Below are 26,959 nucleotides of genomic sequence, written 5' to 3' on the forward strand. Positions count from 1 at the left end.
ATACACACCAGACGAAGGCCAATCTTAAATTGGTTCAGTTAACGGGTGGTATCTCAAGGGTAATAAAGGGTCAACCTTCAAACCCCTAGCGCCCCTGCTCGAAATTTATAAAATGCAAGCGAGGGGGGCAGTTACATATGGTGGGGAACTGTGGGGACACACTGCTGCCCATAACCTAGTAATTACAGAAAATAGGTTCATTAGACAAATGGTAGCCTTGCCTCCTAGCACCCAGCTTTTACCCCTCATACTCGACCTGGGCCTCAGATCGATTGGTGAAGAACTGGATTTAAAACCCATTAACATTCTGGCGCCGACTCTGGACCACCCCAGAGCTTAGGAGTTATAGGCTGGAATTGTTAGAGATTTTAATTATACCAAATTCCGGGAAAATCCCCTGGCTAAACTATATAAAAAAGTCATTTGTAAGCCTGGGAAAACCCGACTTATGGTCAGACCCAGAAAACGCATGCTGCAAGATCTCACGCAAAGACTTAAAGGACTATTACACCTATAAACTAAACTTATCGTTAGGGAATGAACGCTTGGGGTCCCTAACTAACTCCTTTACCCAATTTAAAGACGCTTACCATCTGGAACAGGTCCTAGACGGAATTTGCCCCACCCTGACCAGGAAGTTGTTCTTGCAGTGGAGGTATGGCACCCTCCCTCTAAGAGCACTTACAAGTGCCTGGTCACAGTCCCCCTGCAACAAGCAATGCCCTGCATGCTCCCACCAACTGGAAAATGATATACATGTCCTGTTTTTTTCCCATGCGTACCATAAACCCAGAAAGTATTGGCTTGTCCCCCTTTTAAAAAATCTAGGCTGTAGGCGATGTAGCTCAGCCTTCAGATTACTCAAGACGGACTTATCGCCTCCGATTGTATTTGCGGTAGCCAAATTCCTGACTGCGATGTGGCACAAGCGCTCCCGCTACATCGCGAACCCTGTCAACGAGTTGGCACAGGCACCCTAAAAATCTACTGCATTGTCAATCAGATATTTGAATGGACTGCAACTAATATCATTTCAACTGTGTCTCTTCTTTTCTCCAATTGTCTAATTTGCACTTTGCACTAGCACTTTTAGTACATTGTCAACTGGAAATGTTTTTTAAGATCTTGAATTTTAACTATGTAGCACTGAGACGTTTCAAATATTCTGTTGTACATCTTTAAGGGTCCAAGTGACCGAAATAAAGATTGAAATGAAGAAAAAAAATGAATGGTAAATGTAAAGCTCCCCGATTTCGTTCTCTAAATCTCCCTCTTGACTGTTACTGAACATCCGCATGCATGCTCAAGGAGCATGTGAAGTTGTACAGACCATGCTGTGCCTTTCAGATCTGCTCAACAACCCAATAGATTGATGCTTTGTGGCATACGTCCTTTATTCACAAGCTAGGAACACAATCAAATAGACAGTTTTTTAAAGAATGTAAGAAACTTCACCTAGCATTTATAAATCGTGGCTAATCTATCTGAAGGGAAGTGTGGGCACTTTACATAAAGCTTTCAAAAAATTTGTACAGGATATGCCATGGGTGGCTCCCAAACCCTCTGGGACAACCCAGTGTAAAAGGGGCTTCGGACTCATTCCTATACCGAGCAGCGAATCCTGATTCAAAGGCACCAATCACTGCATTCAGCACTCAACCACCATATGTCAGATGTGCTGTTACAAATGTACTCAGGTTGGAGATGTGTGGCAATCTGGCAATTCCATAAGGGCTGGTCTTACACTGACTGGGCAGTTTGTGCGCTGTGTTTCGGCAGTCTTGGGCCGGTGCACTGGCCCCCGAGAGCCTGTGCATTCACAACCAGGGCTCGCTTGCAGCCTGTGATGAGGAGTCCTGTATTTATAATGGGAAACCAAACAACAAGTTTCAAAATATAAAAAGATAACACTGTAGTAAACCAGCTACTCGTGGCAGACAAATGACAGCGTGATATCTCACCTGTGCATTCTGGCACTCGTAGTTTTCTTCTTTAAATTTTATGAAAGAACCCCACCATTTAAAGCGCTACTGTGTGAAAATCCAGCGCGGAGTGTATCCCGTTAGATATAAGAGCACGTGACCGATATGACTATTTATGCATTTTTATATAGTGCGGACTTTACCCGAAGGCGTCAGAGCGCTTCACAATAGAACAGAAAATTACAGGTGAACAACTTACAAAAGCAGACGTTAAGTTACATGAGGTAAAAGTGACAATTGTGAGCAAGCAAAATACATGAGGTAGCAAACAGTGCATTACAGGAGGAAAAAGTGACAAGTGTGCAAGTTACAAGAGAAAACAAAGTACAATTAGAGGTAAAATACTGCAATATATGCTAGACACTCAGGCACAAGAACAAACGTTACGTAGGCAATGGTGGCACTTGTGCAAGTATCAAAGGCAAACAACATGTGAGAGGTAGTAAACAGTGTGTTACAAGAGGAAAGTGGTGTGTGCATGTCACACAAGAGTACTAAACACAGGTACAAGAATAATACTGCAATAAATGGCAAACACTCCAACCACAAGAACACACTGGGAAGGCACTTCCATAGTCATGGAGAATAGAGTTTTCAGTAATGGGAGGTCTTCCTTCAGATAATAGAGAGGGCGTGAATTACTTTTAGAGGTGTCTTTGGAGGAGGAGAACTTTGAGGTCCGTTTTGAAGGCCTGGGAGGAGGTGGTGGTCCGGAGCTGAGGCGGAAGTGAGTTCCAGATTCTCACCGCGTTGCCTGAAAAGGATTGGGCCATCAATCTTTCCTTCTTGAAAGTGGGAGGTTCAAGCAGTAGATTTTCCGCATTACGTGATGGTCTAGAGCCTCCAGAGAGTTTGTTTATTTGCCAGGTAGCGAGGAGAGGAGGAGTGCAAGGCTTTGTGGGTGATACAGGCAGTCTTGTAGATAGCTCTAGCCTCGATGGGAAGCCAGCGGAGGGTGGATAACAACGGTGTGATGTGGTCGCTTCTTTTGGCCCCATAAATGAAACGAGCTGCTAAATGGAGAACAGATCTAAGGGGGGACAAGTGGGATTTGGGTAGGCCAGTAAGAAGAGAATTGCAGTAGTCCAGTCTGGAGAGGACCAGCGATTGCACCAGGGTTTTAAGGTTCTGCTTCGGGAAAAAGCGACAAATTCCCCAAAGAAGGCGCAGTTGGTATTGAGCAGACTTCGCAATGGAATTGATGTGGGGGTTTAGATTGAGGTTTTTGTCGAGTATGACACCAAGGGATTTTGTGCTGTCGACAATGATGGGTTTATTGTTAAGTAGATTCATCTGATTAATCCATGATTGAACCGGGGGAGGAGAGAGTGAGGAGGAGAGGAGGAGGAATTCAGTTTTGGAGGGATTCAGAATCAGTTGATGAGTTGACATCCAGTTTTTGAATGGAGTCGAGAGTAGAGCTTAGGATGGAGAGATCGTGTGTGGAGGCAACCTGGAGGTAGATTTGAGTGTCGTCTGCATAGAGAGGATAGTGGATCCCGGATTTACTTAGGAGATTTCCCAGTGGTTCTAAATAGAGATTGAACAATGTGGGTGCAAGTATAGAGCCTTGAGGAACACCTTGACCTACCGCCACAGGGGATGAAAGACTGTTCGCTATTTTGATCATTTGGGATCTATCTGAGAGGAAGGAAGCAAACCATTTAAGCACAGTGCCCTCCATGCCCATTTTCTGTTGAAGAGTGTTGAGGAGGGTGTTGTGATTAACAGTGTCAAAGGCTGCAGAAAGGTCAAGGAGAATTAGAAGGCGGACCCCCCCCGAATCGAGTATCCTCGGCGCGTCATCAACCACTTGTAGTAGGGCTGTTTCAGCGCTGCAGTTTTGGATGAAGCTGGACTGACAATTGTCAAGAAGATCATTGTCCTTGATATGACGAGAGAGTTGTTTCGCTACACATCTTTCTGTGATCTTCGCAAGAAAGGGTAGGTTAGTGATGGGGCCGAAGTTGTTGAGGTCATTCGCATCAGCTGTGGGTTTTTTAAGCAGAGGGGTGACCTGCCCAGTTTTGAAGGAGACAGGAAGGGAGCCTTGACAGAGGGAGAGGTTGACCACAGTGGATCAGGTCGCTCATCCTACCCCTCCAGAGGAGCGCAAATCCTCAGCCATTTGGCAGAACTGACCCCATATCTGAACATGCCCTTCTCAAGTGCATCCTCGAAACAAAGCCCTCCAACCTCTCCCTCTGTCAAGGCCCCCTTCCTGTCTCCTTCAAAACTGGGCAGGTCACCCCTCTCCTTAAAAAACCCACTGCTGATGCGAATGACCTCAACAACTTCCGCCGCATCACTAACTTACCCTTTCTTGCGAAGATCGCAAAAAGATGTGTAGCGAAACAACTCTCTCGTCATATCAAGGACAATGATCTTCTTGACAATTTTCCGTCCAGCTTCATCCAAAACTGCAGCACTGAAACAGCCCTGCTGCAAGTGATTGATGACGCGTGGCTGATACTCGATTCGGGGGGGTCTTGTCTTCTAATTCTCCTTGACCTTTCTGCAGCCTTTGACACTGTCAATCACAACACTCTCCTCAACACTCTTCAACAGAGAATGGGCATGGAGGGTACTGTGCTTAAATGGTTTGCTTCTTTCCTCTCCGACAGATCCCAAATGATCAAAATAGCGAACAGTCTTTCATCTCCTTTGTCGGTAGGTCAAGGTGTTCCTCAAGGCTCTATACTTGCACCCACATTGTTCAATCTCTATTTAGAACCACTGGGAAATCTAAGTAAATCCGGGATCCACTATCATCTCTATGCAGACGACACTCAAATCTACCTCAAGGTTGCCTCCACTCACGATCTCTCCATCCTCAGCTCTACTCTAGACTCCATTCAAAACTGGATGTCAACTCATCAACTGATTCTGAATCCCTCCAAAACGGAATTCCTCCTCCTCTCCTCCTCACTTTCTTCTCCCCCGGTTCAATCATGGATGGATCAGATGAATCTACTTAACAATAAACCCATCACTGTCGACAGCACAAAATCCCTTGGGGTCATACTCGACAAAAAACTCATTCTAACCTCCCACACAAATTCCATTGCAAAGTCTGCTCGATACCAACTGCGCCTTCTTTGGGGAAATTGTTACTTCTTCCCGGAGCAAGACCTTAAAACCCTGGTCCAATCGCTGGTCCTCTCCAGACTGGACTACTGCAATTATCTTCTTACTGGCCTCCCCAAATCCCACCTGTCCCCCCTTAAATCTGTTCTCCATTCAGCAGCTTGTTTCCTTTATGGGGCCAAAAGAAGCGACCACATCACACCCATGTTATCCACTGTCCGCTGGCTTCCCATTGAGGCAAGATCTATCTACAAGGCTGTCTGTATCACCCACAAAGCCTTGCACTCCTCCTCTCCTCGCTACCTGGCGAATAAACTGAAACTCTCTGGAGGCTCTAGACCATCACGCAATGCGGAAAATATACTGCTTGAACCTCCCACTTTAAAGAAGGAAAGATCGATGGCCCAATCCTTTTCAGGCAACTCGATGAGAATCTGGAACTTACTTCCGCCTCGGCTCCGGACCATCACTTCCTCCCAGGCCTTCAAAACTGACCTCAAAGTTCTCCTCCTTCAAAGACACTTCAAATTTAATTCACGCCCTCTCTATTATCTGAAGGAACACCTTCCATTATAGATAATTCTATTCTCCATGACTATGGAAGTGCCTTCCCAGTGTGTTCTTGTGGTTTGAGTGTCTGCCATTTATTGCAGTATTATCCTCCTACCTGTGTTTGTTACTCTTTTGTAACATGCACACGTCACTTTTCTCCTGTAACACAGTTTGCTACCTATTACATTTTGTTTGCCTTAGATACTTGCACAAGTGCCACCATTGCCTACGTAACATTTGTTCTTGTGTTTTTGAGTGTCTGCCATTTATTGCAGTATTATACCTCTACTTGTACTTTGTACGCTTTTGTAACTTGCACACGTCACTTTTTCCTCCTGTAATATACTGTTTGCTACCTCGTGTATATTGTTTGCTCACAATTGTCATTTTTGCCTCATGTAAGTTAACGTTTGCTTTTGTAATTTGTTCACTTGTAATTTTCTCCTCATGTATCATTACTGTTCCTAATGTGAAGCGCTCTGACACCCTCAGGTAAAGTCTGCGCTATATGAAAACGCATAAAACAAAAATAAATAAAAAAAGAAATATCCTCAAAGCTACAATTTTCTCCTTAGTGGTGGCCACGCGATGTGCCATGCCCCCCACAATTATTTCGTCTTCTGTAAATTAAGCCTCTTCCATCTGGCGGCAGTCCACGGTCTTCCAGCATAATCTGCACTAAACAAATACCACATGGATACAGAGGGCTCTTCCTCTGGTAGGAGCTCTGTGGTACCCTTCTGCAAATGCTTATGGACAACAGACAACCACTCTGGACAGGGTGAAGAGAAGGGAGAGTCTCAACACAGGGCACAATAGCACCTTATTTAGATCAACTGTGCTAAGATACCCCTCAGTCACACTTACTCCCTGCAGGTCAAATTTCAGTTTATTACCAAATCACAGTCAAACTTACCTGAGAAAGGCCATATTTACTACCTCACAGATTTCACGGTCACAAGGCATCGTCAATGTGGCTGTATCTTACTGTAAAAATGTAGCTAACCGCTTGCATCCTGGTTGTGGTTAAATCACTTTTTTTTTTAAGTAATACACATGAAAAATAAAACGTCAAAGATCCTCTACACAGATGTGCAAATTGGTTACACTCAACAATCGTATCATCACGTTACACTATTCGGATCTGCATTACATATCTATCTAACTATAATATAATCCATCTATATCATTCCATCCGCCCCTATATCTACCTATGTAGATCTATCCATCTTTATCAATCTACATCTTTGTAGCTGCTGGGTTTCAGGTTGAGGTAAGCATAGTCCAGCCCGTGTGTCCTCTGTGTAAGGGCTCGTTTATATTTTGTCTTAAGTTTTGCTCGGGCAAGAAGCTTTATTATTCACATTCTGATATCCGTAGGGCAGGTCTGCACTGCACACAACTTCGGAATAAGTGTGTCTAACCACATTTGCTGGTACGTGGGGCGGAGTGAAGGTAAATAGAATTGCTAACCATCGTATGCAACAATATTGGCAGACTAGGACCGCTGCCTAGTGCTCCAGTTCCCGATCTCACAAGGTCATCCCTTCAGTACAAGGGGGGCGGGCGGCTCTGGGGTGGGCACTGCGGGCCTCTCGCGGGAGGCTGGCTTCTTTCGAGATGACATGATCGCAGCTGGGAAAGTATTTGCTCCTGAAATATGCCAGGAATGTCTTGTCCAAGCAGCTCGTTTCCGAGTGTTATGCGCACAGGAAAGAGCCACGGAATAACTTTCCCGGCATCCCAGAGTCACTGGCCTAGGGCCAACCCGCCTGGCGGCTCGTTTATCCAAGTGAAACCATCGAGGCCTGTGCGCTCCTTCCAAGAACTCTGCCGACTTTACACAACAATGCTTACAGGAGGGCGAGCATTGGTGTCTGCAGGCCAGTCACTGCCTGGAAAACTGGGAGAAAGACGGGCAGAGGGAGAAAGACGGGCAGAGGGAGAAAGAGCGGCAGAGGGAGAAAGACGGGCAGAAGAAGGAACATTAAAGAGGTTGACGATGCTTTAATCCAAATAAGGGAACAGAAAGCTCCACACAAAATGCCCCAATACAATAAAGAATGGATTGTGGGCGAATAGTGGTGTCGAGGGTCAATGCTCCTTTCAGTTTTAAGAGTTTAGGTAACAGAAATGCGCTCACCGTTTATGAACCGTGAAGGGGATGTCGGGGTGAGGCCGGGGCACTATTGATTTGCACTTCTAGTCCCCTAGAATAAACGATTCAGTCACCAAAGTAGAAAATTAATTCCATACACCTCACTTGCAAGCAAATAGGGCACCTAGACTACAGAATATAAACGTGTAACTGCTGCTGTCTGTCATCCACAATCGGTCAGACACCATCAAGTCGATGGCGGATCATGGAGATAAACGAAGGACTTAATTTGAGCCGGTGGTTAAGGGTGATGACCACCGGCATGCATTTAAGGGGTCCGCCACTTATTTTTCATCATTACACTTTAACCAAGAGAAAGAGGGGAAAAAACACAATGAGGGAAAAAAGAGGAGGAAAAATATGTAAAATCCGTGAGCGAGGGAGAAAGCAAGGATATAAAAGAACCTGCTAGAGTGAGATAAAGGGGCAGGGGGTGCATGGGGGTGGATGTAAGAGGCCTGAGGTACAGTCTAGTCAACAAGTTCAGTTCGAAGTCTGTACCACTAGCCGCAATTTTGTAGGCAAATTTTAGGGCCAGGCACTTATTTAATTTTTTTACAAATTAAGCACGGGATGGACATTTCAGGATGCAATTTCTTTTATTTTGGTCTTCAGACTTATCAATGGCATGTTTGTTGCAGTCTTGAATCCATCCACCTTGCTGTGGGTCTTCCTCGGTCTTCTTTGGGATTTCCAAACATCACATTACTTTTTATGGAATCCTTGTATAATGTGTCCACTATATGTAGTATCATGATGGTCATTACAGGTTCTTCTTAATTTATTGACTGTGTACATTGCAAACGTACATGTCTGAAGATGTGCAAAGTTTTACAATAGAGCCACTAGCAACATGCAGGACGTTCCTTTGATCATCGTAGCTCATAACATCATCATAGCTTGCTGCATCACTGCAACTTCAATCACTGTGCTTGTTGGATACCCTACACCCTGGCTTATAGCTGCTAGGCCATGCTTGTAGAGTAAATGTAAATGTAAATTGATACTTGTATAGCGCACTACTCACCCGCAAGGGTCTCAAGGCGCTTGTACGAATACCGCTGTGGAACCCATCCTGGCTTTCCCTGTGAGGTGTCCACTCCTGGGCACCCCCAAGGTGGAGGCCAGGCATCCTTAGCATTGTGGGGGCCGTTGTGGAGATTAAGCAAGCTATTGCCCAGAGTTGCAGAGTGGGACTCCATGATTGGAATAGGCACCGAGGCGAGAATTATCAGGTCCGTGGAATTTTTGAGCTCAAGACCCGCCGAGGCGGGGAATTGAACCCTGGTCCCGGACTAGACCTCTGCATCAGGGTCTGCCACTCTAACCATTGAGCCACACTTCTCCAGAGTGCTTCATCTATGGACACACTGGTATCTGGCCACATATGCAGGTCTACTAACCGTAGCCTAATGACTAAGCACACAGCCTCTTGCTCGAGGTCAACAGTCAATGGGATGCTTGTGAAGTGGAAGGCTTTGATGGCACTCCTGAAGGAGAACCCTTCAGAGATCCTGCAAGTATCTACGTCTTCAGTCGACGTGTTTGAGTGGAGATGAAGTAAGCGTCCTACAAGGAGCAATATTTTAATTTGAGAGTGGTCTCATATTGTGAAACTCCGACCAGCTAGGTTCCAGAGGGTGCGTGGTGCGTAATAAACTGTAGTTGAACAGTTTCACGGCAATTCTTTTGCTCAAATAAAGAAATAAAAGCTGTTATAAGAGGCGATTCTACAGAATTTTGCAACGGAGTTCAGAGGCTGGCTCTGTCTACTAAAAACTTAAGTGAATCAGATTTTTTTAGCCATTTCAATGTGATTTGTTTGTCAACCAAAAACAACTGTCTCAGATTAAATGAAACATTAGATAAAATAATAAAAATCTTTAGTTACATCCCTGCAAAAACAAAGTGAATCGTAATTCCACTGCTAAAATGAGCCATTTGGGCTTAAAAGGAAACAACTTTGCAATAGCAAAGCTAGGCTATTAAAAATGTCTCAATGGAGCCACCACATCTGTTCCTGGGTTAAATCTAGCCATTTATTTGCAATTATAAGTCCAAATGTCATGTATCTTCTCACCCTACAAGGGGCATTGAAAAAATACGATCAGCAGGTTTTACTGTTAACACCGCCACAACTGCAAAGTCTACCTTGCCATGACGCCGCCCAACTGGTTAGAGTTAACAAAATCACCGCTGTGTTCAGGGACTTCACATCTTCATAACAATTTGGAATCACTTTGCACGATAGCACGAAATATACTCTTATGTAGTATATGTACATACATGCCTTTTTTTAGCTCTTTAGTTGAACATTGCTCGTCGTACAGTGAACAGAGACGATTGTCAGTTATACATGTTAATTAAAGCAGACAGTAACAAAGGCGAAGCACTAATACATATGTGGAATGGCGCTTTTACAGCCTGTAGCATTTCGTAGCGTACTGCAACAATCTTTGATCATTCATTCAGCTTTTTAAGATGTATATACTTTTTACAAAATTGTCTAGAATTTAACTGCCTTTGATAGGAGTTTAATTAAAAGAAAAACTCATTATTGAGCTCAACTAGCATTACACCAATAACACATCATAACTTAACTAAGTAATGATTCAGAATACACATTAAAACTTAAAAAAGAAAATCGCCAAGAAGAATCATATGGTTGGGGAGGTGGCAACATCAATGTTTCTTGACGAATTTTACTCAACGTAATAAACAGCAAATTTTCAAACAATTCTCCAGTGTCGATTTTGATAATGTGCTCAGAAGTACTGTGTTAAGGCCCAAAAATGTCCTTTATATTTACAGTGATATACATTTGACAATTTTACGGTTGGTGCTTAAGTCCATGCCTGCCTTCATGAATACAACAGATATGAATTGAGTATTAAATATGAACTTTTAATTGGAAAAAGGCAGCCACCACGCCCCTAATAAATGTTAACTTGATATCACATGATGGATAATCAGAGCTTCTGGTTTGTTCTTGAAAGCAGTGGAAGGACTTTTATCTTCCAAATCTCTATGAGGAATATGGTACTTCGCATGGACCCTATATCTGCTACTTTAACAGTCTTAATTGTGATCACCTGTAACTTTACAATACTGACTTGTGTGCACAAGCAACAATGAATAACACTGGTCGTTATAACAAATTTACATCTATTTTACCAAATAAAATGCTTGTTTAAATTCATTTTGCATCCTCAACTCATTACGTAAATGACCTCAACAGGGTATAGGGAGAACAGGGGTAAGCCGTTCCTAGAGGAGACAAGGAAAGGAGATGTGGAAGGAGGGTGGGTGGTCAGGGGCCAGGTGTCAGAAGATGGAAGGAGAGTGGTGGAAAGAATAGCTCCTTTTAGGAGCAAGGGCCCTCACACACCCTAAGAGGTGTCATGCTTCATCATCGGGCAGGTACTCATTGGGCCGGAGCTGCAATGCCCAATGGGTCCTACGAGGGGCCTCTTGGCAGGAAGTGTTTTCTTTTCGCCGAGTTGCAGTCTGAGGGGTGGACGGGCATATGTGTAGAGAGTAATATGAGTAGAGGTGGGAAAGATTAAGTGCAGGATAAAAATAGCTATAGGGATCCCACAGGATTCCTTTATTGACTGGGTTCCTATGCTATAGTAAAAACAAAGACAGTAGAGTTGTGGCTAGAGAGGGGGAATTTCAGCCTCTTGTGTTCCAATTAGTGTATGTGCAGGGAAGGGAGTCTGCATGTTTGATGCCAAATATAGTTGAAGGGATCTTGGCATTTCGTCAGGACTAAGGAAACCTCGTCTACTCAAGTAGGGACGGTATCAGTGTGTGTCTGAAGTGCTGTGCCCTATAGTTTGAACCCATGATGTAGTCTAACATAAGCAGATATACAATATACCTTCTGGATTAACCAGGAGGGGGAACAAACATCGACAAGGTTAAGTCACCAAGGTAACTTGTGGTATCGCAGCCATGGTGTACGGTATAGATTGTTAGAACGTTGCAGAACACTCTAAGAACAGTAATTGATCATTCAGAAGATGACATGTTTTTGTTGTCATAAAAACAAGATCATTCATTAAAAGCATATATAGAAATAGTACCATAAGGGTACAGAGAAGTACGTATTAGTCATTTATGCAATTTAGCTTGATCGGTGTTCATATTGCAGTAACAATAAGTTAGTGTGACCTTCAACATGGGTCTGTGTTGCGAAGGCGGTGGTGGTGTGCCATCGCAGGTGCACCCAAGCGGCCCCTTTGTTAATACGAGAGCGTCTCGGACGTCACGACTGGAGCAATTAGCCACCCCCCTTTAGGTAAGTCTCCATGTAGCCTACAAACCTTTGCCTGACAACTTGATTGGTGGGTTGACAGGGGCACATGTGGGGGCACACCTGCAATGGCATACCACCACCACCGCAACACAGCTCCACGTGGAAGGTCACACTAACCTATTGGTACTGCCATATAAATACTGATCAAACTAAAATACATGAATGGCTACAACATGTACTTCTCTGTACCCTGATGGTTGTATTTATATATATGCTTTTAATGAATTATCTTATTTTTATGACAGCAAAAACATGTCTCATCTTCCAAAAGATCAATTACTGTTCTTAGAGAGTTCTGCAACGTTCTCTCACCCTATAACGTACACTATGGCTGCAATACCACAAGTTGCTTTGGTGACTTAACGTTGTCGATGTTTGTTCCCCCTCCAGGTTAATCCACAAGGTATATTGTATAACTGCTTATGTTAGACTACATCATGGGTTCAAACTATAGGGCACAGCACTTCACAGACACACACTGATACCTTCCCTACTTGAGTAGACGAGGATCCCATGGTCTTGACGAAATGCCAAAGATCCCTCGGACTATAATAGGCATGAAACATGTTGACCCCTTTCACCGCACATACACTATTTGGAACTCGAGAGGCTAAAATTCCCCCTCTCTAGCCACAACTCTACAGTCCTTTGCTTTTACTATAGCATAGGAATCTTGTCAATAAAGGAAGCCTCTGGGACCCCTATAGCTATTTTTATCCTGCATTTACTCTTTCCCACCTCTACTCACATCACTCTCTACTCTACACATATGCCCCTCTACCTCACAGACTGCACATCGGCAAAAAGAAAAGACCTCTGGCAGAGAGCACCCTAGTGGGCCCGTTGTGCTCTGCAGCGCCGGCCAACAAGGACTTGCCCGATGATGAAGCATGACACCTCTCGGGGTGTGTGAGGAACCTTGGCACTAAAATTAGCTATTCCCCCTCTCCTCTATCCTTCCTCCTTCTGAAACTTGCCACATCACCCCCTCCCCCTTGTCCTCACCGCCCCCATTTTGCATCTTCTTTCCCAGTCTCCTCTATAAACTGCATACCCCTGTTCTCGCCATTCATACATTCGGGCACGTATGCTGGACCTGTCAGGCCCCAATCCCTCTCCTTGTGACTCACTCAACAGGGTATCAGTCAAAATAATCTAAAGTAAATATTTTAGAAATGGCAGTTCACTTCTTCCCATTAAGTTTTTGCATCTGCAGTAAAATGCACCTGTGTAGCCCACAGAAAATGTACTACTGTAAGACTGTGGAACCGAAGACTCATTCCAATACCGAAGAAATTGCATCTTTTCATGCATAATTGCTAAAAATGCCAAATAATTCTAACAATCTCAAACAAGCATTAAAAATGCAATAGGTCTCGCCTTTTATTAAGTTAAAGCCATTTGCTTTGCTATACAATACCATTAGCAAAGCAAATGGCTTTAACTTAACCTTGCATAGTGCGGTATTCGTGAAGACGGCGCTGCGCTTATTAAAGTAAAAAAAAACACAAGCTGAAACACAAGGGAAAGAGTCACAGGCTGAAGCACAAGGGAGCGAGAGAGACAGGCTGAAGCACAAGGAAAAGAGATACACGGGCTGAAGCACAAGGGAAAGCGAGACAAGGGCAAAAGCACAATTGAAAGAGACACAGGCTGAAGCACAAGGGAAGGAGACACAGGCTGAAGCACAAGGGAAGGAGACAGGCTGAAGCACAAGGGAAGGAGACAGGCTGAAGCACAAGGGAAGGAGATACACAGGCTGAAGCTCAAGGGAAAGAGATACAGGCTGAAGCACAAGGGAAAGGGAGATACAGGCTGAAGCACAAGGGAAAGGGAGATACAGGCTGAAGCACAAGGGAAAGAGAGATACAGGCTGAAGCACAAGGGAAAGAGAGATACAGGTTGAAGCTCAAGGGAAAGAGAGACACAGGCTGAAGCTCAAGGGAAAGAGAGACACAGGCTGAAGCACAAGGGACAGAGATACAGGCTGAACTACAAGGGAAAGAGATACACGGGCTGAATCACAAGGGAAAGAGAGACACGGGCTGAAGCACAAGGGAAAGAGAGACACGGGCTGAAGCACAAGGGAAAGAGAGACACGGGCTGAAGCACAAGGGAAAGAGAGACACGGGCTGAAGCACAAGGGAAATAAAGGAAAGAATGACATTTCCTAGAAGAGAAAGAATAAGGCAGAGGTAGCACCTAGGTCAATATCTCAGAGCGTTGCAGCATAAAGAGAACGGGTATCCTGAAGATAGTGCAACACTTGGAAAATGTGGAAACTTTAATGGGCACCGGGACTGGCTGCATTAGACGATCCATCGTTCACCACTTGAGGCGGTCTCTTGGAAGAAGTCAAGGAAAAGTGGATCCACGGAGGCAAAGAGGATCAGAAACATGTAGAAGAAGAGGAGCAGCTCCTAGAAGGCCTTAAAGTTGAATTATGCAGATGAAAAAACTTAGAAAACAGTATGTACATCAACTAACCTACCTCTTAAAAATAAAACAATATCCAGACCTACACCCAAAGGTAAAAGCCTATGACAAACACCATGTGAAATACTTTCCACACAAGAAACAATAAGATTTGGCAGGAGGATGCAAAGACTCGAATGGTCTCCCAGCAGAGCGTGGGAAAGCACGCCACCTTCTGCACGCCACGAGGACTAATGCAAGACTGGCCATCTGCATTGTTACGGAAAGCAGGCTACGAGTAACGCATGACCTGCAGGGTACAGAAGGTTCTACGCAGCAGCAGCATTAACACACTTGGCTAACAACAGTACTTCTCTTCTATGCAAACTGGCATGCTATTAAGGCGCAGATGGATGGGACGGGGAGGTTCAAAGGGTGGATGCAGCAGAGAGATGAACTGGCCCTGTACTTGAAGGCCTGTAGTGGGCACGCCAATGTGCCTGAGCTCACCAGGCGCCGGTAATTGATGACCTCTTGATTGTGGCAGTGTGAAAAGGCAGCTCCATCAAAGTCGGGGGGTGAGCCCTGCACAGCGGCTGGGAGGAGGTGGGGGGGCTTGCTTGTATAACAGGAAGCAGCGCACACTTGCCCCCTTCATTCACACGTTAGAAATATTATATATATCGGTCTTTATTTATCCTGTTGCATTGGCCCCTTACCTCTTCAGACTGTGCCCACCTCCCTAGACTCATCTGTGTCCTGCTTAGCAGCTCCGCTCTGCCCAATGGCTGTCAGATCTGCTAGTCCTTGATCAACCATGTTTTGCCCGGTTACTTTTACCATTATTAACTCACTTAGCTCTCCCTGACACAGCTACCGTGCATAACCCGCTTGTCTCGCCTCCCATCCCAGTACCGGCTTCTCCTCTGACACCTCTCTTTCTCCTAGGATCTCCTCGCGTAGTTTCCTCCTACAGTCTCTCACGCACTTTTCCGGACGAGACTCACTTGTCCAGGACAAAGTAGAGGTCGAAGGCCCCCGTGCATGATGTCTTGGGCTCCCCGCCCTCCTCCTCTGGTCTCCCCGGGATCCTCTGCGCTCTGCCTGCAACTCGGGGGCACAGATGCGATCAGCAGGAGGCACAAGGCGACCGCAGTAGCGCCAGGACTCTGCAACCTTCGCCTGCCGGGACCCGCCATCTTCCGCCCGGGACAGGCAGTGAGACCCGGAACAGAAGCACCGAATCCCGCAGAGTGGAAAGGGATGAGGGAGGATAGGAGGAGGCGGGGAAGGAAGAGATGAGGAAAATGGGAGGCGGTAGAAGACGGAAGGAAGGCGTGAGAGAAAGGAGGGGGGTGCATGGTAAGAGGAAGGATTTGGGGAGGTACCATATGCTATGATGTCACCCATGGGGGTATCCCGACTCCTCGCCCTATGTCGAACCCTCTCTCCCCAGAAAGCAGAGGCCGATTGGTCAAGACCCCGCAGACCATCTGTGGCTGCTTGTCAAAGGAATTTTTATGGGCTGTGTCCCGTATTATGCATTCCCATTACACAACACGAGAAGGGTGTGTGCCCAACTCAGGAATGTCACCAAGTCATGTTGTATTTTTTAATTAAGGAGAGTGGGAGTGTCTCAACAGGGTCTTGGCTAAGAAGTTGGGAGACTCGGCCCTAGTCGCCAGAAGCTGCGAGGAGCATCATTGAGACCACGGGGGGGTAGGTGAGGGACGGCGGGTGGGAAGACATCACAGGAGGAAGGTGTCACAATTCTAGTGGAGCCCTGTTGCTTTCTTTGCATGTGTACAGCATACGCGCGGTCTCGTCTGCTTCACGGCTGTCGTGAAGACTTTTCTTACCTGCTTGTTAAATAAACAAGCAGATAAGAAAAGTCTTCACGACAGCCGTGAATCAGGCGAGCCAATCCGGCAAAAAGCCAAAGGGAGGCAACAAAAAACCCTCCTTTCCAAAGGAAAGCCAGCGTTTAACAGATGCTAACGCTACCCAATGGAAATGAGGGGCGGGCTCAAGTCCCCTTCTGGAAAATGACGTATTCACTATAGCTCTCGCAGGCGAGGCGCGCATGCGCTCTCCAACGCCAGGCGAGACCTATAAACATCCATAAGTTTACGTTTTTAAGACTAGACAGTGAAGCATATGCTTGCTCTAGCACACATTATGCTACCAATATAAGTCTTTATTTATTAAATGTTATGGTTTAGAACCATCTTTATAAACAGAATTTTGGATATCCATTGCCCAGACATATTTATTTGTAACTCTGGATTCTTCTCTAATGTTGCACTTCACTACGGAACACAGAGGTCTTTTGTCATGAGAGTGTTTTTGCACTACTTGGAAGGAGCGGTCCTGTAAAAATGATTCCAACCATTGCCAGGAAGAGCCCCTCACACTGCAGGTACCTAGCCGATGTAGGAGTAAGCCATGTGACTCAGTGCCATAGGCGACACTCAGATCTACCATAATCTGTGCCACCATCTGGCCACCGTCTTGATTGTTGACATTTAGTTCAGAAGGACTGTGCAACGTTCCAAATGGTCCATCATCTGAATCCTTTTCATCAAGCAAGTGTCTTGACTGGAGGGGAGAAACTTTGCTTGGACAGCGGAGTTCTGGCCTTAAAATCTCAGATTTTAATTTGATTTTTATTGTCGAATCGCTGGTGCAGTCGACAATTCCACAGTTATTTTAATTGACAGTGGAGACTACTTTTCCGCCACTGAGAGCGTCATTGAAGGCTTTCCCATTGATAGAGTCACTGTCAGCAACATTGCCTTCGTCTGCAGCTCCTGTGTCGATTGTACCTTCGTCTATGATGTCAGTCAGCTGGGCCATTGTTGATGATGATATCATAGTCATCAGCGATGTCATAGTAGTCAACATTGCAGTTGTTAATGTTGATGTCATCATCTGTATGGTCGTCGACGATGTAGTCACCATTTTTAAGGCTGATCTAACGGCTTTCGTCGACGGCTCTGAGGAAGGTTTTTTTCAACGCCCAACTGGAAGATGGAGTAGTAGGTTCAGATCTGGTGGCTCCAATGATCATGCGACCTTTCCCTTTTTCGTGACCTCACTTCAATATGTGAGGAATCCTGACTACCCTTCTTAGAGAACACAACTTCCTTAGTTTTTAGTGCCCTATAAGAAACCTCCCCGGGTCTTAGAGGAAAAAGTACATCATATTTTAAAATCCATTACCTTGTGAGAAGGATGCAAACAATAAATACACTCCTGAGGTGGATATTCTGAATGAAGCCTCTTTTTCGACAAGTTCCACAAGATTTGAAGAGTCCTTTCTTAGTTGATTGACATTATGAATATTCAGATTTAGTTAGCTGTAGGTTAAAGTTGCGCTTCCTGATGACAAAGATTTAAGTATGAAAAAACTGTTGATAAACTAAGCAGAGCTCAGGAAGACTCCCTTCACACGACATGCAGTAGAAAATCGGAGGGAATGAAGCCTCTGTTGGGAACGTTCTAGAGTGTGCTGCTGCCTGATTAGCTTAAGTTTGGTTCCTTATAAACAACGTGGATAAGTTAATGAAGTAAATGTTTTCTTGCCAATATAGGCTAAGTGTAATATTCTGTACTGCTTTAAAATTATATTGTGGGACTCACACTTCAAGGACAGGGAATGATTCAAGCATGCAAATCTATGAAAGATACAATACTGGAGAAAAAAATCTTCTCTTATTGTAAAATCTTGGACATACACTACTATTGAGCAAGGTGTGAGTATAGCTTTGGTCTCAGGAAAGAAACACTAGAGTTACATGTGATAATGAGGACTCCAGTTTCGCTGGAAAGAACATATTGCTTTGTATGACCAACAAATTCTGTAGGTTACATCTGATGCGGGTCACAGGTCATTCATAGCCTTTGCGGGCAGTGCTCCGTGTGCGCCTTAACAGACTGCACAAAGATATGGGATTTGGGTTTACAGACACCTTGGGATCAATGCAACCACACTAACCGCAATTCAAGCAAAGTAGTTTAAGTGACTGAATACCAATGCAAACTATGTTATAAAGGGATGACCTCAAGAAAGATTTAAATTAGGATCAGTGAACATCACAGCAAAATTCGCTACTAGAGATCTTCAACAAAACGGACAGCGCATTATATAGAATCAGAACGTAAAAACATAGACATATACTGAACTATCATAGAAATAGTAATTTATCCTTGGTCGTCACCTACCCAGTCGGTCTTTAGACAGACTTCCTTTCGTCTCTATGGTTGTCTCTTCCCTTATCCTCACTCTCTCTCCTCCCCTACCCCCACTGCTTTCTCTCTCCTTTCTCTCCTCCCCTAATGTATTGCTGACTGTTTGATTTAATGTTTACTTGTTGTTCTTTTTCTGGTATATTGTTGAACCACATTGTTGCAATTCCTGTTGTCTCCTTCCGCATCCTCCCTCTATTTATGTCTCTCCTTCCCTCCTCTCTCAATGTATTGAGACCGAACTATTTTGTCTGATGCCCGATGGAGCTACCTGGTTTAGCTATAGGGGAGATGGGCCGTGGATTCCCTCCTTGGTCGTCACCTACCCAGTCGGTCTTTAGACAGACTTCCTTTCGTCTCTACGGTTGTCTCTTTCCTTATCCTCACTTTCCCTCCTCCCCCACGCCCCACTACTTTATCTCTCCTTTCTCTCCTCCCCAAATTGTATTGCTGATTGTTTGATTTAATGTTTACTTGTTGATCTTTTTCTGGTATATTGTTGAACCACATTGTTGCACTTCCTTTCGTCTCTCCTGTCGTCTCCTACCGCATCCTCCCTCTATTTATGTCTCTCCCTCCCTCCCTCCCTCCTCTCTCAATGTTTTGAGACTGAACTATTGTGTCTGATGCCCGATGGAGCTACTTGGTTTAGCTATAGGTGAGATGGGCCGTGGATTCCCTCCTTGGTCGTCACCTACCCAGTCGGTCTTTAGGCAGACTTCTTTTCGTCTCTCCTTATTGTCTCTTCCCTAGCTCCTATCCCCTCTCCCCTGAATCTCTCCCCTTGCCTGCTACTCTGCCTACCCCCCCTGTCCTTTGTGCCCTTTGACGAAGCACTCCTTCTCCCCTTGTTGGGGAAAGATCCAATATTTATACTCTGGAGTCTCAGCGAACCCGCTGAGTGAGTCCACTGCGCCAAGGGAGCCACTCACACTTGAGGTATGGTATGGCACCCCTTGCCAAAGCACTCCCTCTCCCCTTTTTGGGGAAGGATCCAGTATGTAGGCCTTGGAGTCTCAGAGACCCCTCTGAGAGAGTCCACTGCGTAAAGGGAGCCTCTCGCAATAGAGATAGGGAAGGGATACCACTTCCCTGGGATCACAGCTTACTGGCTGGACTTTGGACGTTGCCTTGACTCGTCTACCGGTTTGTGTTCCCGTCACCCTTCCCCTCCTCTCCCCATGCTGTGTCTCTCACCCTCCCCTCCTTTTTCCCGCCTTCATTATCTGTCTACTTCCCCTGCTCCAACCCCCCCTCCCCTGAATCTCTCACCTTGCCTGCTTTTCCCCTTGCGTATTTGTGCTTATTGTTTATCTCGACCTTACAAGTAACTATGTTGCCATGCTCTAAGAACTGTGTAACCTTTGTAACAATGTAACCTTTAACTATGATCTGATGCTCATTTAAAGCGCTCTGATACCTCCGGGTCTAGCCAACGCTATATAAAACTTTTTAAAATAAAAAATAAAATTAAAAAAAACAACATGACAAGGACGTTGCTTCAAAGGGAACAATGATATATGTACAGGCTGTGGACCCCCAAATTACAACATCCCCTGGAACCAACTTAACTCTATGTCATAACCCGTTAATAGTATCAGGTGTTCACCTATCCCCTTTTATGTTACATGAATGTACGCCAAGTCCGTTTGGCTATTTGGAATAGGACTCTACATTAGTATATAGAATGACAGGGATCTAAAATCTGTACACACAACAGTAACCCTTAAGCCACTCAATTTTCTGACAGTGCTGAAAAACCCTTCATGGATTCTCTCGATGTATGCAACATGCCACAACTAGAGTCGTACATTTAGCCATTTTTAACAACCTTGGAACCTTGTATAGAAACTATGGGCTACCATATACATATATTTATAGTAATACCTTTTAGTTTATCCTCTTTTCATGATGGGCAACTTTATTATTAGAAGTAGACCTAGGAGTGGTGGGATTCTACTTAATCATAAGTAAGACTTGTCACCCCTTTTCCCCCCCAATGTGGCTATAAAGGATTCCCTCGTTGGGCAAATCTTTACTTGTAAACACCTATCTTATCCTCATTTCCTAGGATTTGCAGTATATGGAATGATCCCTCCACTTAGGGTTTTTGCTGTACATTGATTGACATGCTCTTATGACACTCTAGGTCTTGTGACCATAGGGTCAAAAAATGACGTTTCATTTCACTGCATGACTGCGCCTACAACAGAGTTGCATTTTTTGAGCACTAAGTAAGATGCAATAAAAATGGCTTCAACCTAGGGCTATGGGCGAATGTACTTCATTTCTTACGGCATTCTACCCTGACGTTTTACTGCATGAGTGCATGTAGACCTGAGCTGCATATTTTGAACACTAAGCACTATGCCATTCAAATAACTACAACAAAGTGCTATGGATGAATGAACTTTTCTTGCGACATCACTCTGGCAACCTTTTTTCTGCTGTATGTTTTCTCTTAATACAGGTCTCAAGACACTAATGCAGCGCTCTCTAGGTGAGTAATCCCTCGCTATGCATGGATGAGTGTGTTGCATGTTATGTATGATTGAAACAAACACCAGGGCAGCATGTTTTGTGTGCCCTGATGAAAGCCCTGGACCTAAGTGGCCTTTGTTTTATGGGCGGAAACATGACAACCAATTTTTGTGGTAATAGGATCATTATATCCTTATCCCCCTCCCAACAAACCTTTTGACCATACACAAACAATGGCTAATAAAGGGATATCTTGATTGTGTGAGGTATTTTTATCTTCCTTTTGAGACTCTGGCTAGAGAAATATTCAAAGCGCTCCCTGGAACATGGTTGAGCCCATCTGGGTTTATAAAGACCAGGATGAGACCTGATGATGAAGCATGCTACTACTAGAGTGGGTGAGGGTCTAACAAATACATTTTTTTCTTTTTCCAGAAGGGTGTTCAATAGAGGTTGGACTTTTTTCCTGATAGTAAACAAGTCTAGTATGGGATACTTTTGGTGAGATGTGTATTTGACTAGGGAGAGAGTATCCCATTCCCTCTACATTCAAAAGTCTTACCTTCCAGATGGGGTATCTTATAATACGCTTATTAGGGGTTTTGTTTAATAGTACATCTGATCCTTTACATGTTCTTGTATACTGATAAACTGAAAACTGATACAGTAGGACCTTTGGTGAAATCTTCTTGCCTTTATTTTATGAACCTGACCTGTTATTATAACAATAAATCTTGCATTTGAACCTCCCAAAGAAGATCCTTAAGGTACGATAGCAGTTACACTTCAGCGAAACGGCTGATGCAGAGATCTAACTTCACATCTATCTTCTCAATTTTATTATCAATCTGAGCGGTGGTTGATAGCAGAGAACTTTTAATCTCCTGCACATTGATCAGGACCCACAGTTTCATCTGGCGGAGTCCGAAACTAAGCTGAGGTTTGAGTTATGACTTATGGATTGTAACACCGAGTGGCAAAGTTGAGGAATTGGTTCTCCAGAGATCGGATGTCCTTTATTCCATGAATGAATGTGCGGTGCTGGGCGACTGCTCAAGATCCATCTGTGCAGGAATTTGAGATAAGAGATATCTCAATTTTAAGAGGAGCTTTGCTGACTAATTTTCAATTATTTTCAGGAGCGACAGATATCATTAAAGGGATTCTAGGGTTATGTGATAGTACCTTGTGCTTGTTTTCCATTTATGGCTTTGGAAGGCCTACTGACTAATGGAAAAAAATGTTTAAACTCAGCTTTGCTGCTTAGAATGCTCACTTTACCTTGGAATGGCTTTCTTTTTGAGTTAAGAGTTTTAGACCCAGGCTGAGTTAGATCGGTTTGCTGAGAACGGTCTGGGTCTTGACTATCATCAATAGGATTGTTTGTTTGCTCTTCTCTGGTGTTGTTGTAAACCTTTACAAAGCAGACACATCAAGAACTTGTTAAGGCTTCTCTTCATCACAGGCGTGTTCCACCTTTGCTTTACTTCCTTATTTTGAAGTCTGAAACATGATTTAAGGTAATCTGTGGTTATAAAATAGTAAATAGTTGCTACTTGCAATTTCTTTGGGATTTTGGCATTTGAGGTGTGGATGCCTCACCAAATATGCAATATTTTTTCATTGAACAAGTGAATCTTCTGATCTTACTAAGTTTTTTAAGTCCTTATTATCAGCGTCTCGACCCGGAATTGTAGAGGAAAGATCTCTCACTCGAGCCACCTCCTTGAGGTATTAATGTTGGAATTTGTGATGTGGTAAGGCGATCCTGACAAGTCTTGCAGTGCTAACTTTTGTTATATTCGGATCACCTGTGGAGGAGCCCAATACTTGCCCTCTGACATGATCCTGGTCTTGTAGAGTATAACTATCTTTGAACACTGTGTTGATTCACTGCAATAGATTGTAGCTGATTTATTTCTTTTAGTGTCTTTGACGTTTCAGGTTGGTACCAAACTGACTGCCCTTTAAAGAAATCCTGGTCAACAAAGAGTACAAATTCATCTGACTGAGGCAAGCATTAGCTGTTGCCTGTGTTACTTGTCATTTAGCATTTTGTTGTATATAAGCGAGGCAACATCTGACCTCGGAAAAAAAGGGTTATATTCCACCCATGCTAAAAATACAGGCACCGGGTATGTCACACTGAGATTCGTAAGCTTCCTCAGTTGCAAAGCTGAAAAAAGCCATGTATAGACTTATGTCAGAGATAATTGTGTTGTGGAAACAAAAACAGAAAAGCATGTTTAGCTGATCAAAACAGGAGAAGTGTGCTTACCAAAATGAAATCCAGTAATAGAAAAAAAAAAGGATTTTTTAAAAGAGGTCTCATACCATAAAACAGAAATGCAATCTTTGTCAAGGAGACTCTGGTCTTGCTCATTTGGACGATAAAGCAAGCATTACAGTGGGGATGCACCACAGGTAGCAGACCATGGCTTGTAGGTGAAAACATGAGCATGAGCTCCAAACTCGAGCTTAAAACCCCTAGATTCTTTCAGAAATTGTGATTCTTGTCCAAACTTACAACATAGCAAGTATCCAAAGCAGGTAGAAAAGGGAGATCATGATGACATATCAATATTTTTCAGATTGCACTACTGGTAGTAGCAAAAATTGATTGAAAAAATAAAAATTATATCTTTGCTATGTATATTATATGGTAGAGAAAGAGAAGTGGTCAAAGGTTCAAAAACAAAAGATACAATGATCAATTTCCACAGGAACCTTGACTGTCGATGAACTATTTTCACAGCCATTTCCAGGTGATGCCCATATATACTGTGCAAATATTCTATCAGGTGCTACCACAGCCATAAGGTGACCATAAAGCTTGTGAAAAGCACGTACAGAGTGAAGAATTCAGAAAACAGTAGGTCGAAGAGGCGTACCTGGCACCAAGAATGGATTCAATGGAGGGGCGGGCTGAGGCGGCTTCGTTACCAGGGAGTCCAGGTTAACTAACGCAGCATTGGGGCCCAGGAAGGACTCAGGGGTTTTCCGAGCTGAAGTCTGTTTACTTGACTCAAACAGATCAGGGCTTGCTGTGCCACTTTTTTGAGATGGCAAAGTGGAAATGGATTCAGCTAGAAACAAATAAAAATATTGGAATTGGTGAAGATAAACTGCACTAAATTATCCTTAAAAACAAAATGTGTAAGTAACTGATACGATGAGGATGTTGCTGTGAGAGGGTTTTCCAGAAACTACACCAGTCTACTTTTATAGGACTCAAAGCATTCATTTTAGTACAGCAATACATTTAAACAGAAAACATTTTCCTTATGGAAACTTTAAATCAATAACAAAAATCCTACTGTAGCCACTAAACCTACAATGTGTATTTAAAGCTTTATGCCAAATATATACAACACCTTTTGCTTCAAGAGATTGGTCACCCAGTTCCAAATGCCATCTTTCCACCAGATGGACGTGGATTTAAAGCAGAGCTGCCCTATGTATCTACAATCAATCCACGTGAAAATCAATTACATGACCAGAGGTTCTCTCAAAAAAACTGCCACGGATCCCGCGTTCCAAGACAACAATGAAGGCAGGTAAAATCTGAACATGTATGTTAGTCGTAATTCGTCAAAGAATAAGATTCAACGGAGAAAGCAACGTGGGAAGCCTGTTTCACCAGTCAGGTAATCTCAAAAAGAGAGGTCGGACTGATTTAAGAAACAATCATTAGACTAGAGAGGACACCGGCATTCCACACATATCAGGGAATATCACACTCAGATTGTTCTGACAAGGAAATTAAGTTTGCATTCGAGTGTTCATGCTTCACATTAAGCCGTGCTAGCAGATGGTACGGTATTAATGTTTAAGTTGCAATTACATTCAGTTTAATGCATCTGAAGACAGACTTGGGAGCGCCCTGCCCACAAATGTCAGTTTCCCGTGTTGAACTTGTAGAGACTCTCAATTGACGAAGAGCATCCAAATCCAATCATCTTTCTTTCATCAAATGACCCCTCAAACCATTTGTAACCAACCTATGGCCCCTTGATAAGATATAAGACAAATTAAAAAGGATTGCATAGAACAATGAAAGAAACCACGTCGCTAATATATATCATAGAATATAACAGTGTTCCTCGCAGCTCACATTTGCAAAACGATGTAAAAGAGTTTGCCCAACTAATGTCGAAAAGCCCCAATTCTCCTTTATATCGATTTCCATGGCAATAAGTACACAAGGTGTCATTTGATTTGCATTGTATTTCTAGTTCAATGAAGAGTCCAACTTAGAAGAGAATTATAGCTTTGAAACCCATTTTTATGTAGCAAAACGTAAATGATTTCTTATTTGGAAATTGTTGGGGGGGGGGGGGGCCTGTAACCACGTGGTAACGTTTAAAAAAATGAAGCTTGAAGTGCACGAAGAAGTATATGAAAAGTCTGCAGACAATTAAAGCAACGATGCAGCATCTGCTAATAGAATAACCTGATAGTGCTTCTTTCTCTCTGCATATAAGGTACACTGAAACGGAGGAGCGTGTGTTGGTGGGTGAGACCACAGCCGCTGGGTGTAATAAAAAGAACATTGTGACCCTTGTTTGCACTGTATGTCAGAAGAGCGCCCTGGCTCGACTGAAAAGAACTTAAGGGGAAGTCAAGGATTAAGAAAAAAAATATTGTGTTAATCTAAATGGGGTGCGGCATTAATAATAACCAGGAGGTGTGCGTCATTCCAACTTTCAAATGCAATACCTCACTAAATAAACAAAAGAAATACTAGTTTTACAATCGTTGGGCGTACCTGCTCGATACCCAGAATAGTACTTGGAAAAGAAGCGTTTAAAAGTAGTTTGGAACAACTTGTTATATTATTTAATGATGATTCCGTAGCTAGCACTCAAATACAACTGCAGGACTTGTACATAAATTACTAAAATTACCCACCTTTCAGATAGGGTTCTTCTGGGTGTCACAAAAGAATTGCCACCCATCATAAAATGTGTTCTTCTGTGGTTGATTTTATACAGAGACAGAACTAACATCAGAACTTCCAATTAGCAAATAAATGACTGCCACTGAATACATCAGCAGTGACTACTAACCTTACGTGCTACTCTCAAATAGAGTAGCATTCAGGCACCAACTTAGTAGCCGACTCCTCTATACACAATGAACATGGGTGGAGGAGGGGGCGCTGGGGACGTCGCTCCTCACACAAGTCCACATGCAGAGTGCATGAAAGAGCGGGAGAGAAGGGAAGACACGTCAGATCCAACAGGCCAGTGAGAAGACAAGTCCGATCCAACTTGCCAATGAGAAGGCACGTCAGATCCAACAGGCAAGGGATAACAGAAGACACGTCAGATCCAACAGGCCAGGGAGAAGACGCAGCTGCCCGTCTTCATTGGCATTCTTCACTGCCACCTCCCCTCGGCCCCCACCTTCCCACCACAACTTCCTGTTACCTCCACTGGGCCTATCGGGGTCTCAGGTGACCAAATAGCAGCTCTTCTATGTTCTAAATTCACCTTCTTGAACCTACTTCGAGACACTGGGTATTCTAAGCCTACATTGAAAAAAGAAAAAAAAATCTGTACCTCCATGTTGCCCCACAAGGCCCGGACTGTTGTGACGCCGTCCCTCACACCCGGGACAAGAAGCGGATTGCAAAGAAAGAGCAGATTTGAGGCTGGCTAATGAATTACTGACCAGGTAATCAAGTGCATGTCTGTCTCTCCTTAATAGGGT

The 26,959-nt window shown here is 43.9% G+C and overlaps 1 protein-coding gene across 2 annotated transcripts in view; it reads right to left on the reverse strand.

The window, feature by feature from the left end:
• EPN2 (epsin 2) overlaps positions 1-26,959 on the reverse strand; it is a 358,100-nt gene that overhangs the window by 24,608 nt on the left and 306,533 nt on the right. The window contains exon 8 of one of the 2 annotated variants that reach the window (XM_078665171.1): positions 24,136-24,330. The exons of the other annotated variant lie outside the window; for it this stretch is intronic. Coding sequence (XP_078521297.1) covers positions 24,136-24,330 — 195 coding nt within the window. The remainder of the gene's footprint in view (positions 1-24,135; positions 24,331-26,959) is intronic. 2 annotated transcript variants of the gene reach the window in all.

Source organism: Lissotriton helveticus, chromosome 10 (assembly GCF_964261635.1).
Source record: "Lissotriton helveticus chromosome 10, aLisHel1.1, whole genome shotgun sequence".
In the NCBI taxonomy this organism is placed as follows: Eukaryota; Metazoa; Chordata; class Amphibia; order Caudata; family Salamandridae; genus Lissotriton; species Lissotriton helveticus.